At 52.6% G+C, this 17116-nt stretch overlaps 1 protein-coding gene across 50 annotated transcripts in view; it reads right to left on the bottom strand.

The window, feature by feature from the left end:
- Positions 1–500: 500 nt before the first annotated feature.
- The window catches only part of CAMK2G (calcium/calmodulin dependent protein kinase II gamma), a 62194-nt gene continuing 45578 nt past the window's right edge, over positions 501–17116 (bottom strand). For 9 of the 50 annotated variants that reach the window (XM_024254182.3, XM_024254186.3, XM_063727311.1 and 6 more), the window contains 7 exons: positions 13261–13329; positions 12021–12065; positions 9659–9707; positions 5477–5552; positions 5026–5120; positions 3005–3249; positions 501–2511 (listed from right to left, as the gene is read on the bottom strand). In XM_024254182.3, coding sequence (XP_024109950.1) covers positions 3017–3249; positions 5026–5120; positions 5477–5552; positions 9659–9707; positions 12021–12065; positions 13261–13329 — 567 coding nt within the window. In that variant the 3' untranslated portion in view covers positions 501–2511; positions 3005–3016. The other 41 variants (XM_054522454.2, XM_024254180.3, XM_063727309.1 and 38 more) reach the window with 17 other exon arrangements.

Raw genomic sequence — 17116 nt, 5'->3', positions numbered from 1 at the left:
GGCCCTCAGCCGGCTCCCAGGGAGGGCACTCACCCTCCCTCCCCGCCTCGCCTCCACAGCACCGAGCGCTGGTTGGAAGCTGTTTATGAGGAAGTTTTTTTTTTTTTTTTTTGAGACGGAGTCTCACTCTGTCGCCTGGGCTGGAGTGCAGTGGCGCGACCTCAGCTCACTGCAACCTCCCCCTCCCAGGTTCAAGCGATTCTCCTGCCTCAGCCTTCCGAATGGCTGGGATTACAGGCGCCCGCCACTATGCCCAGCTAAATTTTTTGTATTTTTTAGTAGAGACGGGGTTTCACCATGTTAGCCAGGCTGGTCTCGAACTCCTGACCTCGTGATTCGCCCGTCTCGGGCTCCCAAAGTACTGGGATTACAGGCATGAGGAAGTTTTATTCTCAAAAGGACCCAAAGGGAGTAGGAGGAGGTACTCTCTCCAACCTGGTAACCCAGGCTGCTAAAATCTACGCCTCTGGCCGTAAACCTCCAACAGCAGTAACACAATGGACTGTTTAAAGGTTATTTTATTAAATATCTTCAGTTCAAGGTTTCATTGTAACAAAGCTATGAAGGGTCTACCAACATTTGGAACAAACACTATTTTTAAATTATTTCTATGTTGTCATGCAAAAATTCTGCATCAAATGCCTTCCATTTCTTGTTTAAAAGGTGATTTTTTTTTTAATAGTCTATTGTCTATAGATGCTGACATTAGCCCCAGAAAAGGAGTGAAGAATGCTAAGAAGTGGGGCTGGAGCAGCCATATGAAGCTATGGGTCTCAATGAATTCTAAGACCATTTGTCTTCAAGCCAGCAAAACGAAACCCTGTGGTGAAGGGATCTGCGTGCTGGCACTGCAGACTGCAGGGCAGGAAAGGGCTAGGGCCCAGGGGCTGGGACATGCATGAGGTGCTCGGAGGAGCCTGGCTAAATCCAAGCACCAGCACCTGTGAGTCTGCTCTCTTCTCAGCTGGCTCCCAAGTAAACCTGTAGCTTTGCCTCTTCTCCCAGCTCTCGTGCCTCCTGAAGGTAGTCCAGGGAACTGGAATCTACCCACCTTTCCCCCAAAAGTGGAGATGTTTGTGCAGATAAATCTGCAGCGTTGTTTTGAGGGAAACCAAGGCCCATGACCAATTTCTCCTCCATTATCTTCTTTGCTATCTGCTTAGGGTATAGATCTCTTCCTCCTGGAATGGAACTCCTTGAGCACAGAGAGGGACAATGAAGGTAGAAGCCTTGGCTCTGGATACCTCTTTTGGGTTACATGCGGGGAGGGGTGATGCCCATGCAGATTGTCCAGCAGTAAGTCTATACTTCAGTTGGTCAGTAAAGAGGCCTCTGTAAGGACACCTCTTCTTCTTGCCAGAGCAGTCAGGTCAATCTCAAAGACAGGAAAAGAGATGGACGTGCAGCAAGGAAGAGTAAGAAGGGAGGCAGCCCCAAAGGCAGCCTGAATGCATAGAAACGACCACCACCTCTTCTCCCACTGCCTCACTCCTCCCATCCCACAGGGGCACTTGGCAGAGGGCCCAGGCCCAGATGAGGGTCAGCATGGGGACCACTACCGTGAAAAGGCAAGACAAAGATGGTCCAAATCAGCACAGAAACAGAACTGCCAAAGGCGGCACGGGAGCCCTGACCAGGGCCCGGCTCTCTCCTTGCCGAGTTAGAAGAAAACACGAAGCAAAGCAGCAACAACCCCTCCCCCTTCTAGCTGCAGGTATAAGGCCTCAATATCAGGGCCCACATGCATTGTGCATCCTATAGAAATGGATGAGTGAGTGCATGTCAGACTAACACGAGGTTTCTCATCGGCTTCATGGCGGGTACACTTCTGCAGCACCAATTCTCTTCCCTTCTACACTAAACAAGACAGTACAGCAACGTCCAGGCCCTCAGTCCTGAGGCCACCACTTCTCAGCTGCCTCCACAGCAGGCTGGGAGCTCTGCGTTCTCTCCCAAGTAGGTCTGATGGTCACGATGTTCTCATCAGCCCCATTCTAGGCGCCTATGCAAGTTCCAAAGAAGTCCATTCCTAGACCTGGGGTAAGCAGGCCACCTCAGGAGCTGCAATCACATCACGGCCCCCAAAGCTCTGTCAGAGTTCTTGCCTGGTCCCCCTGAGTCCATGGGGACCAGAGAGGCCAAGCTCACCTCTTCAAGGCCGGTGGGTGAGCCGCTGCTCATGCCAGGATGGACCTCATACATACTCCTGCCTTCTTGCCAACCCAAGGGCTGTCGGTGGTTTTAAAACGCATCATGGTACGGATTCCTTTTTTTTTAAACAATCTTTTTTTCTTTTTCTTTTTTTCTTAAATGTAAAAAACACCTCGGTACAGCAGAGACAGACACGAAGGGCGGGCGGGAGGGCTGCATGCAGGGGCGTGCATTGGCTGCTGCCGCTTTTGTAATTGAATTGTTTTAAACCTCAAACAAACAGGACTGCCGCTGTCACTCAGGCCCTCCAGAGCCACTGGCTGCGAAGGTTCGACCTCTGGCTGGAATCTCCTAATGCCCCTGTCAAACAGGACAGAATGTGGTAACAGAACAGAGGACAATGAGCACACAGATGAGTTTCAGCGACTTTAGCACGCTAAACACATGGCCAAGTCGGCCTGAGAAAGTGGGGAAAGTGGGTGAAGCTAATGCTTAAATACAAAACTGCCTCCCATTTGCTGAACACTAAGTGCTTTACTTATAGTATCTTACTTAATCCTCACAATGATTAAATGAGGTAGGCACCACTCTCTGCCTTTCTTTGACAGCTAAGGAAACAGTTTAGAGAGGGGAAGTAACCTGTCTGAGGTCATCCAATTTGGAGTCACGGAGCCAGACCCCAGTCTGTCTGATTTCCAAGCATAACTTATTGCAACCATTCTGCCAGGCTTTGCCAGTCCTCTGGGACGGCCCACACCTCCTCTCCCAGGACCACCTCCCAGCCTTCTCTTCTTCCTCTGACCCCACCTATCCCAGGCCCTCCCAGCCCCTCTCCCCCGTCAACCAGGTGCACCTGTGGCTGAGCTCACTGCAGCGGTGCGGCAGGGGCCCCTGAGCAGTGATAGTGGACATTGAGCCACTTGCCATCCCGACGGTGCCAGACCCGGGTCTCTTCTGACTGGCTGGTGCGAGGCCGACCCTGCCCGTCGATGTACTGGGTGAGGCGGATGTAGGCGATGCACGCTGCGTCCTCCCCAATCACGTGGACGTGTGGGTTTAGGATGGTGGTATGGATAGGCTTGCTGTTCTTGGACAGGACTGCAGGGCAGGGTGGGGTAGGTAAGAGGACATCAGGCCTGGGCACCTGCATTTTCCTCCCAGCCTGCACTTCCAAGTCTTACCATCTCCCGAGCAACCACTCCCAGAATCTCCAAGTACCCCACCCCCCGAATCCCCGAACGCCCTCCAGGGGCCAGGATGCCACATTACATTAGTCTCCTTTATCCAAAAGGAACAGAACGATGGGTAACAATGACAGTACCTGCTGCTCTTTTAATCAGGCATTGTGCTGGGGTTTTACATGACCGAGCTGTATTTCTTGGTGGATAATATTTTCTTCATTATAAGATGAGGAAATAGGCTCAAGGAATAATTTGCTCAAATCACACACCTGAACTCAGGACCATGTGACTCTTAACTAAAGCCTATAGACTTTCTATTCTGTTAGGCTAAGTTTAGATTTCATAAGGCTCGGCTCACCCCTAGCTAGGGCTGCAGAACAAAATCATGAACTTAAACCATTCAAAATTGATTTGTAATTTTTTTTTAAGGCACCAAAGCTGAAACAGAATCATCAAACCACCAAGCTCAGGATATTCCCAGGATTCTCTGGGGAAAAGGCAAAAGAAGTTGGATTGCCATTATCAGCATATGCTGTGAAAACTGTGTTGCTTTTATTGAGATTCACATTTTAGTTCAATTCAAATGTTAGGGGCTACATGACACCTTCCTAGTACTAATATAAACTCTGGAATTGCTTCTGGCTAATAGCATTACTTAGATAACAGAGAGTTTATATATGTAGCTGAGATGTGATAAGGGTGGGAGTCAGCGGAGAAGTTAGTGACTAACTATAACTCAGGGCAGGATAGGGAAGGCCCAGCATAAAGTGGGAAGAGATAAAAATAAGGAGGGGGAGGGTCTCATAGAGCAGAGGGAAAGATGGGAGGGGGTGATGATTCAGCTTCTTATCCCCTTATTTTCCACAAACTGTCCAGAATGTACACCCCACCCCCCATACAAGACGTCTGCCTTCCTCCATAGTCAGGAAGATTCTAGCCACAACTTCCGATCTCACAAATCACCAACAGTGCCCTGGTTTGCACATTCTTATCCTGGTTTTAATTTCCTCTATTGTGAAACCTGCAGACACAGAGCTTAGTTCTTATGTGCTGAGATCATCTCAACCTAATCTCAAAGGGTTTCCTTCCAATCTGTCTTGGAAAGAGGTGAGGCTTAAAGAAATAATTTTTTTTTTTTTTTTTTTTTTTGAGATGGAGTCTCGCTTTGTTGCCCAGGCTGGAGTGCAGTGGCCTGATCTTGGCTCACTGCAAGCTCTGCCTCCCAGGTTCACACCATTCTCCTGCCTCAGCCTCCCGAGTAGCTGGGACTACAGGCACCGCCACCACGCCCGGCTAATTTTTTGTATTTTTAGTAGAGATGGGGTTTCACCGTGTTAGCCAGGATGGCCTCGATCTCCTGACCTCGTGATCCGCCAGCCTCAGCCTCCCAAAGTGCTGGGATTACAGGCGTAAGCCACCGCGCCCAGCAAGAAATAAGTGAGCTTGACTGTGGTGACTGGCACTGCCACAAGGCAGCTGCAGAATGAATGGCACTTGGAGCTCAGGAGCAGGGCCTTCAAAGGTGCCTGTTTACAACCATCGGGGCACAAGGGGGCAAGCATACAGAGTAGGAGTGCAGCACGAAGGTCAAATAAGGGAAAAGTGGGCAACTGGGATGAGAAGGTGAGCAGGAGACAGAGGCAAAGGGGTGAAGGGGCAGGCAGGAGTATATCAGCAGCACGAACCCACTCACGATTCTCAAAGTAAAACTTATGGAAATCCATCCCCTCCACGAGGTTACCAAGGGCCTCAGGCTCAAAGGAAGTGAGGCCTGGATCACAAATCTTCCTACAGGGAGAAAAAAAAAAGCAGCCTATCAGGCTTCTATGGAGTGACTCGTCTTCCTTATCAGCGGTGTCTATCCAGTAGCAGCAGGCTAGCTGTGGCCATGCCAGACAAGACAGCAAAGATCTTCCAGGCCTGCCTGCTGGGCCACTCAGCCCTGTGCTTTCGGCCCACGGCCAGGACACCATGGGTGAGCTCAGGGAATCTACCTGGAAGGGCTCCCAGCTTAGGAGAGGGTTTAACTCAGATACTTTGCCCAAGGTCCAACCTCCCTTTTCCCAGGGTCCTAATTGTTGTCTGGAAGCAGAGAAGGCCTTGGGAGATGACTTAGGTCACAAAAAAAATGGGTCTCTACATACGTGTAGGCCTCAAAGTCCCCATTGTTGATGGCTTCAATCAGCTGTTCTGTAATCTTAATGATCTCCTGTTTTCGCACTGTGGGGGAGAAAAATCCATCAATTTACCTATTGGGGAACCTCCCAAGTGACACAGAGCCCTCCCCAGTCCTCAGGAGTCCCCTGTGATCGCTTACGACAAAGACATCCCTCTTCTCTGTCTCTAGGGCCCTTGGCAGGAAGAGCGAACACACCTTCCCTTCCATCTCCCTCTCCGCAGTCTGCAGAGACAACGACCACTTCCTCCTGAAGCCCAGCCATTAGTTATGGTTCTTTGGCCTTTGCCTCCCTCTCCATCAATAACCAGGTTGCAGAAAACACGCTTGCCTTTAACAGGTGAGGAGCCTGGTACATCGTGAATGCTGTGAGCCCCTCCCCTGTATGAGCAGCCACTCTCACAAGCATCTCCCAATAAGGCTGCTTCCACCCCCAATTTACTTCTCTCACCTGAAGGGGCTCAGTCAGGTCTCAATCACCATCCCCACTTGTAGCCCTCATTCAGTGGCCAGGACCCAGCCCCGGGCGACAGGTAGCCTGACAGCAGAATCCAGCTAGGACTGGGGTGCCAAAGGACCATCAGAACCCTAGGATGGATGCTTCCCACTGCTCATCAACTCCACAGGGCTTTTCTGGGAGAAATGATCCCAGAATTGTAAAAACTTGGGACAGCCTGTACCAGAGAGGCTGCTCCGTTTACGTCTCGAGGCTTGGGAAAGCTGCACATTTCATGCCAGCTCTCATGCCAGGACGTGTTCCTCAGGAAAACCAGACAGGGCTCAGACTGACAGGCAGGCAGAGGTGGTGCCCTCCAGAGCCCTCCTCCCCAACCCATCCCAAGCCAAGAGACAGCTGGTGATGTCCTGCCGGCATAGGCTTCTCTTATAGGGAATGCCACTATCAGCAGGGGCTGCCACCAGGGTAAGGGAGAGCTTGGGTTGAGCTTGGACTTACCCTAACCCGAGCCCTGGGCTGGGCCAGGCCACAACCCTTTCCTCACAGGAGCAAAAGGCTGCAAGACAACTGCAAGCATTAGAACAGCACCACCACGGCCTGGCCGGGCCAGCACAGCCAAGCAGCACAGTAGGAACAGGGCAGTGCAGCCAAAGGCACGTCCAGGAGGGGGCCCCACAGCCATCAGCCCCGCTAGGCCACAGCTCCAGGTGAGCAAGCAGCAGGTTAAGGGAAGCAAGGAGTTCGATCAGCTTCCTAAAGCAGCAGGCAGGTGTGCACCCACAACACACACACCCTCTCCAACCCCACCAGACCCATCTGGATGACCTGACTGGGGCCCCACGGGCGAAGAGGGTTGTGCTTAGAAACTCTGCAAGGATAGATGGTGGGAGGAAAAACAGCAGACAAAGGCATCCTCCAGCACAGATGTAACTAGAAATATGAGGATGAGCCACTGATAACCCAGCGAGGCACCGTATCAAGACTTCCTACTGCCTCGTCTTTTATCTAACAAGGCTCTGAGGTGCGTGCCATTTTATTTCCACGTTACAGATAAGGAACCTGCAGCTCTGGGAGGTTAAACTTCACGCTCTTGAAGGCAGCATAGCTGGGATTTAAACTCAGATCTATCTTGCCTCTGACCCCATGCTCTTAATATGTTATGCTGAGACTCAGGAAGCACTACATCCCCAACACAGTTCCTCGCTGTCACGATTTCCCCATCACCCCACTCCCACCCCCACAGACCTGACTTCCGACTCTGCCCTTCTTCCTGGCTCGGCGCTGAGGCAAGGCCCACTGCACATCCTGGGGGCTTTCTACTCCCCCCATCCCAGGCCATGTTCTTCCACCCACTCTTCTCATATTTCTTTGGGCCCCAGACTCAGGGGCCCCTGCCTGGTCTCAACAGCACCTCCAATCTACCCCCACCCCTAGCAGAGGCCATGCTCCCGGAGCTTACTACCACGGGCAGCTGGGTGGGACTGACAGCTGTGGTGGGGGTCCCTGAGGGGCTTCAGGACGAGCCAGGGAGACGGAAGCCAGAATGTGCCTCCCTCACACTTACTGGCTGAGGAGCAGAGAGAAGGCTGGGGCTGCATGCCTGCAGAGGGGGCTGTTCTGTCCCGGGAGCTCCGTCCTTCAGGCACCGAGTTGCCATTCCCAGTGCGGAGCGGGGCAGCTAGCCAGCCAGGGCAGGGCAGGGCAGGGCAAGGCAGAGCAGCCAAAACAAACAGAACAAGGCAGGTGAGCGAGCAAGCCGGACAGGACCCGAGCCCATGGCGCTGCAGAGCCGGGGCAAGGGGACGCCTCGCCTCAGGCTGCTGTGGACACTGGACGACATCCCACGCCGCCGCCTCTGCCGGAGAGGCCTCCCAGCTGAGGGCACCAGGCAGATGCCCAGACCTGGGCTGTGGCTTCCAGACGAGCCTTACAACAGCCTGTCCAAGGACCCCTGATCCTGAGGAAGATGTTCCAGGGGGCCAGGCCACAGGGTCCAGAGCCCAGCAGTGACAGCGCTCCTATGTTGCCAGCAGTGCCGGAATCAAAACTGATCTGACCTCACTCACAGGGGCCTGGAGCTACTATGATTCACTTCCTCGCAGCTTTCTGCTATTTTTTTGTTTCCAAAAGGTTTGGTGCCCCCTTGCCACCCAGGGCATGCTTTCTCAGCTCTGTCCTAGAGTGTTCCTCTGTCTTTTCTGATGGCCTGGCCCAAGGTCACTTACTGAATTCAGGCAAAGGGAGCAATTCCAGGAGGCCCAACCAAAGAGCAGGACAGAGATTCCCAGGGGTCCGGCCTGCCATGCCCTCCCACCGCCCTGGCACTCTAGCCAGGCCCAAGCTTAGGCTAGTGGTCCTTATAGGCCCACCAGGACATGACCAAATGTGGCCTCATGGTTGTCAGATTGGTTCCAACTCCATCATTCAGGCCAAAATCTTAGGACTAGAGTGACCAACTCATCCCAGTGTTCCCAGGACTATCTGGGTTTTATATTTATTTATATATTTGTCCTTTTTCTTTTTTTCCTTGAGACAGAGTCTCACTCTGTCACCCAGGCTGGAGTGCAGTGGTGCGATCTCAGCTCACTGCAACCGCCACCTCCCGGGTTCAAGCCATTTTCATGCCTCAGCCTCCCGAGTGGCTGGGATTACAGGACCCCGCCACCATGCCCAGCTAATTTTTTTTTTTTTTTTTTTTTTGAGAAGAAGTTTCGCTCTTGTTGCCCAGGCTGGAGTGCAATGGGGTGATCTTGGCTCACTGCAACCTCCACCTCCCAAGTTCAAGCGATTCTCCCACCTCAGCCTCCCGAGTAGCTAGGATTACAGGCACCTGCCACCACACCTGGCTAATTTTTTATCTTTTTAGTAGAGATGGGGTTTCACCATGTTGGCCAGGCTGGTCTTGAACTCCTGACCTTCAGGTGATCCACCCACCTTGGCCTCCCAAAGTGTTGGGATTACAGGCGTGAGCCACTATGCCCGGCCTTTTTTTTGTATTTTTAGTAGAGACGGGGTTTCATCATGTTGGCCAGGCTGGTTTTGAACTCCTGACCTCAAGTGATCCGCTTGCCTCAGCCTCCCAAAGTGCTGGGATTACAGGTGTGAGTCACTGCACCTGGCCTATTTATTTGTTCCTAAATTCTTTTTTTTTTTTTTTTTTAATAGAGACAAAGTCTTGCTATGTTGCCCAAGCTTGTCTCAAACTCCTGGTCTCAGGCAATCCTTCTGCCCTGGCCCTCCCAAAGTTCTGGGTATTACAGGTGTGAGCCAGCACTCCTGGCCCATCACAGTCTTAAAACCAAAAGTTCTGTGTCCGAGGAAAACCAGGACGATTGGTCACTCTATTTATGACTCATGGCACTTACAGGCTACTTCGGCAGGGACTTGGGGTACCCCTGTTCTGGGATGGCACATCATTATCAGCAACAGGAACAGTTCTCTGAGCCCTGGCCCCTGGAGAATCTCTAGCTTAGCTATTTTAGACTTGGGGTCAAAGAAGAGAAGCCTCTTGCCCAGCTCAGCAGCGCCAGACATATCTTGGCTCGTGGAAAGTAGCTTTTATACCAAGCCCTCTCCTAGGGGCATAGGAGCCAGCATTCCCAGTTCTGGGGACAGAAAAGGCAGGTGCCCCATTGGAGCCCAGGTACCTGGGTCACTGCTGGAGTCCTTCCCCCTCCAAGGACCAGCACCTACCTTTGAGGTCCTCATCTTCTGTGGTTGTGTTGCAGCTCTCTGTGGAGCCCTGTAGGCCAAAAAGAACATGTTTCTATATGCTCCATCCCTTGGAAATCAGAGGAGCAAAGCAGAACAAAAGCAGAGTTTGTGCTCCTACAAGAGGTGCAGGGAGGAATTGTGGAAGGTTCTGCTTCCACCCTGGCTGTCGGACTCTTCCCAAATCCCCTCCCTAGTCTTCCCCCAGTTGGTAAATGCCACCATCTACCCAGTTACTCAGGCTAAAACCTGGAGTCATCCTCAATCCTTCTCTTTCTCCCTTATATTCAGATCACCCAATCTAAAATAAAATCTTTTGGTTCTGCCTCCAAAGTAAACCCCATGTCTTACCTCTTCACTTCCAATGCACAGCTACAACCTGACTCCAGGCCACCAGCATCTCACACCTGAACCATGATAACAGCTTCATGGTCTCCCTAACTTCCACGCTTACCTCCTCCCTAGAGTTTTTCTTTTTTTTTGGAAACAGAGTTTTGCTCTTGTTGCACAGGCTGGAGTGCAATGGCGTGATCTCGGCTCACTGCAACCTCTGCCTCCCAGGTTCAAGTGATTCTCCTGTCTCAGCCTCCTGAGTAGCTGGGATTACAGGTGCCCGCCACCACGCCTGGCTAATTTTTGTATTTTTATTAGAGATGGGGTTTCATCATGTTGGCCAGGCTGGTCTCGAGCTCCTGACCTCTGCTGATCCACTTGCCTTGGCCTTCCAAAGTGCAGGGATTACAGGCGTGAGGCACCGCGCCCGGCCCTCCCTAGAGTTCTTGATCATGAGGCCAGAGTAGTGTTTTAAAGAGTCAACTAGATTCTATTACTCCTGCTAAGAACTCCCAATAGCTTCTCCTTGCCGCTGGAAGAAAATGCAAACTCATACAAGGGCCTCTGCAGCAGGCCCTGCTGCTTCTCCAACCTCATCACTCTCCTATGGTTCTCCCTGTCTCACTCTGCTCTTCCCTCTGCTTGATTACACAGGCCACATCTGAGCTTCAGTTCCTTCTGCCTAGGGCACTCAGCCTCAGAGCTGGCCTGGCTGCCTCCTTCCCACCCACCATTCAGTTTCTAGCTCAGATATCACCTCCTGAAAGAGGCCCTCTCCTGACTACTTAATTCAAGGCCCTGTTCTCTCTCTCTCTCTCTCTAGTTTGGTGAGGTTTTTCTGTTCTTCATTTTTTAGATGGAGTCTTGCTCTGTCGCCCAGGCTGAAGTGCAGTGGCATGATTTCAGCTCACTGCAACCTCCGCCTCCCAGGTTCAAGCGATTCTCCTGCCTCACCCTCCCAGGTAGCTGGGATTACAGGCATGTGCCACCATCCCCAACTAATTTTTGTATCTTTAGTAGAGATGGGGTTTTGCCATGTTGGCCAGGCTAGTTTTGAACTTCTGACCTCAACTGATCCGCCCGCCTTGGCCTCCCAAAATGCTAGGATTACAAGTGTGAGCCACCGCACCTGGCCCTCTCTCTACTTTGCCATTTTCTTCAGATTACCTATCGACGTTAGATTTTATCTTATTTATTTTTTTTGAGAGATTAAGTCTCACTCTGTAGCCCAAGCTGGAGTGCAGTGGCGTGATCTCAGCTCACTGCAACCTCTGCCTCCCAGGCTCAAGCAATTATCGTGCCTCAGCCTCCCAAGTAGCTGGGACTACAGGCACGCGCCACCACACCTGGCTACTTTTTCGTATTTTAGTAGAAACAGGGTTTTACCATGTTGCCCAGGGTGGTCTCTAACTCCTGAGCTCAGGCGATCTGCCCACCTTGGCCTCCCAAAGTGTGAGGATTACAGGTGTGAGCCACAGTGCCCGCCTTATCTCATCTGTTTGCTTAATGGTTTTTTATCTGCCTCCCATCCCACCCACCATTTGAACAGGTAATTTGTCTTGTCACCTCTGTAAACCAGAGCCATGGATGGTATCTGGGCTTAACAGATGTTCAGGAATGCTGGTGAAAACATCAAGGGCACAAAGGGGTCAGGCCATGGAGAACGCTCCAGGGTCTGGAGATGCTCTTGCCTGTTTTTTCAGTGAACGTTTACTCTCATTTAAACTTCCGACATATGGAGGAAGATTCTATTATTATCATCCCTAATTTGCAGATAAAGGATACTAAGGTGCAGGGCCAGGATTCAGACCAGGTCTGTCTGACTGCAAAGCCTGGGCTCCGTAAGGTATAACGCCCTTCCTCAGCATGGAGCAACTGTGGGCACAGGCTATATTCAGCTGAGCCTCTGCAAACACCTTGGCCTCAGGGTGCAGCCTGTAGACCCCTGGGACCCAGCCCACCTGTCTCCTGCTGACCTGGAAAGCAGGAGGCAGGCTCAGGAGCCACTCACCTTGATCCCATCTGTAGCGTTGTGTACCACAGTGGTTTGTGGCTCCTGTGAGAGAAGATGAAAATTACCCTTCCGACTTGGGGACAGACTATGGCTCTTCCCTGAGGAGCCCCACCTGCACCCCAGGACCCCCACAGACCCTATGATGACCACTGAGGCCTGCCCACCAGCCATCTCCAGAAGACAAAATGTCCCGGCTCCACTGGGGTCCCGGGCAGCTGGGATAGCCCTGGATTTTGGCAGCGGCACTGGCCGGTAAGAAAAAGAGGCCTGGCAGGTGCAGATGCCCAGGAGGCTGAGACAGCAAGGGCCTCTGTCCCTGATTCCTGTCAGTGCTGAGGGCTCTTTCCACATGGGGTTCCCACAGGGCAGGTACACTGGAGGAGCTGTGGGACTGAGGGCACAGGCCGGGCCCCGCCCACAGCGTTCATCACGGGGAACGTGTGAGGCAGGAACATGGGCAGAAGAATGAGGTCTCCCAGAAAGAGCCAGGACGGGAGGCCCCCTCAGCAAGCTGAGCCCAGAGAGCCGCCCACTGCGCCCACCTTCTGCCTTCCCTAGGTCCTGGCCCCATGCTGCCACGTCAGGTGGCACGAGGGTCCACAAGAAGGAGGGGAGTAGCAGGCAACATCACCTCTCCCTCTTTCCCAGTCACCCCTCTGCTGACTCTCTAGCCACCACTAAAAGAGGGAGCTCCAAGAGCACACAGAACCCCTGGAGGAGCCTAGAGAGAACTTAGCCAGCACGAGGCACTGCAGGAGCCTGGAGACCTCAGCACCATCCAGAGGTGGGGACCCCAGCCCTCTTTCCTGTTTCTGGCTTTGCAAAGGAGAGGCTGAGGCAGGTTTTACAAGGGGGCCTCCAAGAACTGATGTTCAGGTCCCAAGAAAGCTCCTACCCTCTCCTTTCCTAAGCAACTCACCTTCCCAGCCCCCACAGCAGACCCACTAGGGGTCCTGGGCTGGGCCTGGGAGGTTCAGCTGAGAGCCCTGATCACTCTTCCCCCCACCAGCGAAAGGAGCAGGAGCAGGAGCAGCAGTTCTGCCATGCAGGACGGAGCGCGGCCAGGCGGGACAATGAAGGGGAAGGGGCATACGGGGCGGCACACAAAGCAGTCAGTTCTATGGGGACCAAGAAAGGAACAGGCCCAGGAGGCCAGGGAGGGGGCACAAGAGGAGGAAGAGGGAAGGGGCAGGAGGCAGCCAGGGTCAGAGGCGGAGAAGCTGTAGTCAGGAGGTACCATGGCCGTCTGCAAGGGCGCGGGCTCTTGGGCTGGGCTTACGAGACTGTTTTTGTTGTTGCTCTGTGGCTGAGACAAGAAAACAGATGGTTTAGTTCCTCCAGAGTCCCCAAGGCCACTCAGGTTCAACTCCCAGACCTCCCTTGCCCCCTGGCCTGGCCTGGAGGAGATAGGCCTGAGGTGGCCTCCGTAACGCTGTGTAGATGGGAGCGATGGCTAGAGAGACGATCGGAGGAAGTATTTGTGGGGCCCAGAGACCTAGCTCTGGGGGCACCCTCAAGGTGGGACCAGCCCAAAGCCTTGTTTTAAAGCATCCCTCCAGAAATCTCTACTTATGCCAGGTGCCAGGTCATTGCAAAATCCACACCTGACCCAAAGAAGTTCAAGATCTTCTTCCCACTGTACGGGGAAAAGGGGGGTAGTTTATAAGAAAGCAGAACAAAATTCAGAAACTCTGGTCCCCTATCTGTGGGCAGTCTCCTGCTGCACTTTCAACCCAGCACCTGTATTTCCTTCTTACAACACCAGCTCGAAGCCTGAAACAAAGAGGAAGGAGAAAAGAAAAGTATGCCTGGCCTAAGAGATGGTGTCCAGAGGATGGGGGTGGAAGTCCCTTTCAGACACAAAATGCATTCACTGACCTCAGGGAGCAGAGTCAGGATGTGCTGTTCACCTTTTTGCCTGACAAATCTTAGGCCTGATCAGCTAGAAGGGCAGTGTTCTGGGGAGGGGCAGATGAAACCCAGCGGGGCTGTAGCTGTAGTCCCAGAATCCAGCCCCCAGGACAGAGTAGGCCACACACAGGCCAACATTCCCAACAGCACCATGACCACCAGGGATATCTCCTTGCCTTTCAAAACTACACGGTGGTGGGCGGGCACGGTGGCTCATGCCTGTAATCCCAGCACTTTGGGAGGCCAAGGCGGGTGGATCACCTGAGTTCAGGAGTTCAAGACCAGCCTGGCCAACATGGTGAAACCCCGTCTCTACTAAAAATACAAAAATTAGCCGGGCATGGTGGCGCATGCCTGTAATCCCAGCTACTCGGGAGGCTGAGGCAGGAGAATTGCTTGAACCTGGGAGGCAGAGATTGCAGTGCGCCAAGATTGCGCCACTGCACTCCAGCCTGGGCAACAGAGCAAGACTCCATCTCAAAAAAACAAAAACAAACGAACAAACAAAAACATTACATGGAGGGGCACAGCAAGGGAGGGGGAAGGGGAAGATGGAAGGAAGGAAGAAGGCTGATCTCCAGGGCAGGGAACCATATCCATGTCACGTTCTTTGCCTCTGATAGTTCCCTAACCAGCGTACTCAATCTCACTGAGTTCCAGTGGGGTTGGGGGCCACTGAGGAGCAGCCTGATGCCTGCAAGCTCTTCGATAGGCAGTGAGACAAATGTGTGGCTACCATCCCTGCACAGGGCACAGATGATACATCGACAGCTAGAATGTGTGTCTTCTCTCCTAGGACATACACAGAAAGCATCCTGACTGTCCTGCTTCTTGCCTGGAGGCCTCTTGGACCAGACCTGAAGCCGTCCACTGCCAGCTTGCTGTCAATGGCTCAGACATCCCCAAACCCAGGGCTAGGCATGGAACCTCAAGCCAGGCACCAAGTGACTCCACTGAACCAGACTCCACAGACTGCGACAGCTAGAGAAGAGGGGTCCCAGGAGTAGTGAGACGGTGGGTCTAAACTCACAGGGGCTCTGCTGTCTCTCATTCCCACCAAGAAGCAAAGCCCACCTAGCTGAGTGAATGATGCTGACCTGTTCGGGGTTGATTAGAGAGGGCTGCCCTACCTGTAAATCCCAGCTGAGGCCAAGACCCTTATAGGGGGCAAGGACTCCAGGGTGCCCATAAAACCTGCAGAGGGCTGGGATGTCACCCAAGTGGCCCCACCTCTGGTTTATATATTTTTTGAGACGGAGTCTTGCTCTGTTGCCCAGGCTGGAGTGCAGTGGCGCGATCTCGGCTCACTGCAAGCTCCGCCTCCTGGGTTCACGCCATTCTCCTGCCTCAGCCAGCCGAGTAGCTGGGACTACAGGTGCCCTCCACCACGCCTGGCTAATTTTTTGTATTTTTAGTAGAGACAGGGTTTCACCGCGTTATGATCTTGATCTCCTGACCTCGTGATCCACCCGCCTCGGCCTCCCAAAGTGCTAGGATTACAGGCGTGAGCCACCGCGCCTGGCCCCCACCTCTGGTTTTAATGGATGGTTTCATAATGACTCAGGCTGCTGTGTTGCCCTTGGTGCCCAGTGTCCCATGAGAAAGATGAGTTAGCTGTCCCCCCGAGGGCTGGGTGGGCAGGATGAACCACTGGGCACAGCTAGAGAGAATGGGATTTGCACGGGAGCAGAGCCAGGAGAGCAAGACTCACAAGTGGGAGCCTGCAACCAGCTCCTCTGCCCACCACACAGTTGCCCTCCAGCTGCCAGTCTGTAGGAAGCAGCTGCTCATGCCTGGGAAGCAGGGCCTCTCCTTCTGGGTGACAGAGTGAGGGTCTCTCCCTTGCTTGCCCCAAGTCCCTACCAGCTTCACATCCTACCCTGGGCCGCTGGAGTCTGTCCAAGCTCCACAGCAGGGGGTGCCGTACCACCCCTTCCAATGCCCACTTTTTAGGCTACTGGGTGACCTTGGGCAATGGCCCCCGCCTGGCAGGACAGGCCACACCTGCCCACACAGCACAGACATGCAGTGAGGATGAGTGAGGCACACGCACGTGGCAGAACAGGTTTGCGTGGCTGGCAGGCGGGCACAGGCAGCATGGAGCGGGCGATGGGTGGGCAGGCAAGGCTCACCATTAGGTGCACGCTGGAACTCGACTTCCTTTTCTGGACACACCACAGCAAGAGGGAAAGAGAAGGGGAAAGAGGAGGTAAGAAGAGAAGCACAGAGATGCTGCAGGTTAGCGCACCAGCGTGGGCTCTGCATCGGGGAGAAAAGAGCGGAGGGAGACCCGGAGTCCAGCACCAGAGGGTTAAACAGCACATGGACCGACAGGCACTCACACCCTCCAGACCCTGGGAGGGAAGAACTCTTTTGTGGTCAGGTTCATAGACACAGATTTAGTATCTTCTGAGACGTCTCAGCCTTGCTCAAAAAAAGCCTCTTAAGGCGATTAAGTCACAAGTCTGTGAGGGTAAGTATCATTTTGCTACAAATTTACAGGTCTGGGTTCATAGGGTTAGCTCACCCTGTAATGTTATTTATTTTCTCTCATTACTAGAACTGTCTGAAATTCAAGTGAGCAGCCACCAGGGAAAAAGCAAAAGCTACTATAGGCTGTCCTCAGCTCTAATAAAATTTGACTTCTGACTTCGCTGCACCCCTACTATGCTTTTTACATAAAGATGCTGAGCTTTTGAAAATCACCTAGCAGTTAAATGTTGGCCTTCCTTTGTCAGTATAGCCATGCTTGTTTACAATATTTGAATTTTTTATTGCATTTTGCAATTCGTGGAAAATGGAAACACAGGAGTGCCAGTGATTAAAACTACAGTGATCATACAAATGCAGGGATGTAAGCCACAGGGAATGTTGAAAGCAGTGATTCCTCAGCCTCAACTAGATGCTCACGAACTTTACGTTCACATGTGAAACAGACGCATCAACATGAAGACCACATGGAACACTGAAAATATATCCCAGAAGACTGTGTCTAAAAAATGAAGAGTAATTATCAATGTCATCATTAGCTCACTAGGGGTAAGGTCCCCCTGTAATATGTCCGTTTGTCATTCAACTTTTGCACATTCATTTAACAATGCCCAGCAAACGCTGAGGGCTGTTTCAGGTACAGTAAACACAGCTGATAAACTGCTCCTGCCCTCAAGGGGCCAGCATTCTTT

The sequence above is a fragment of the Pongo abelii genome, chromosome 8, assembly GCF_028885655.2.
Source record: "Pongo abelii isolate AG06213 chromosome 8, NHGRI_mPonAbe1-v2.0_pri, whole genome shotgun sequence".
Lineage (NCBI taxonomy): Eukaryota > Metazoa > Chordata > Mammalia > Primates > Hominidae > Pongo > Pongo abelii.
This window is presented reverse-complemented; position numbering and strand designations above follow the sequence as displayed.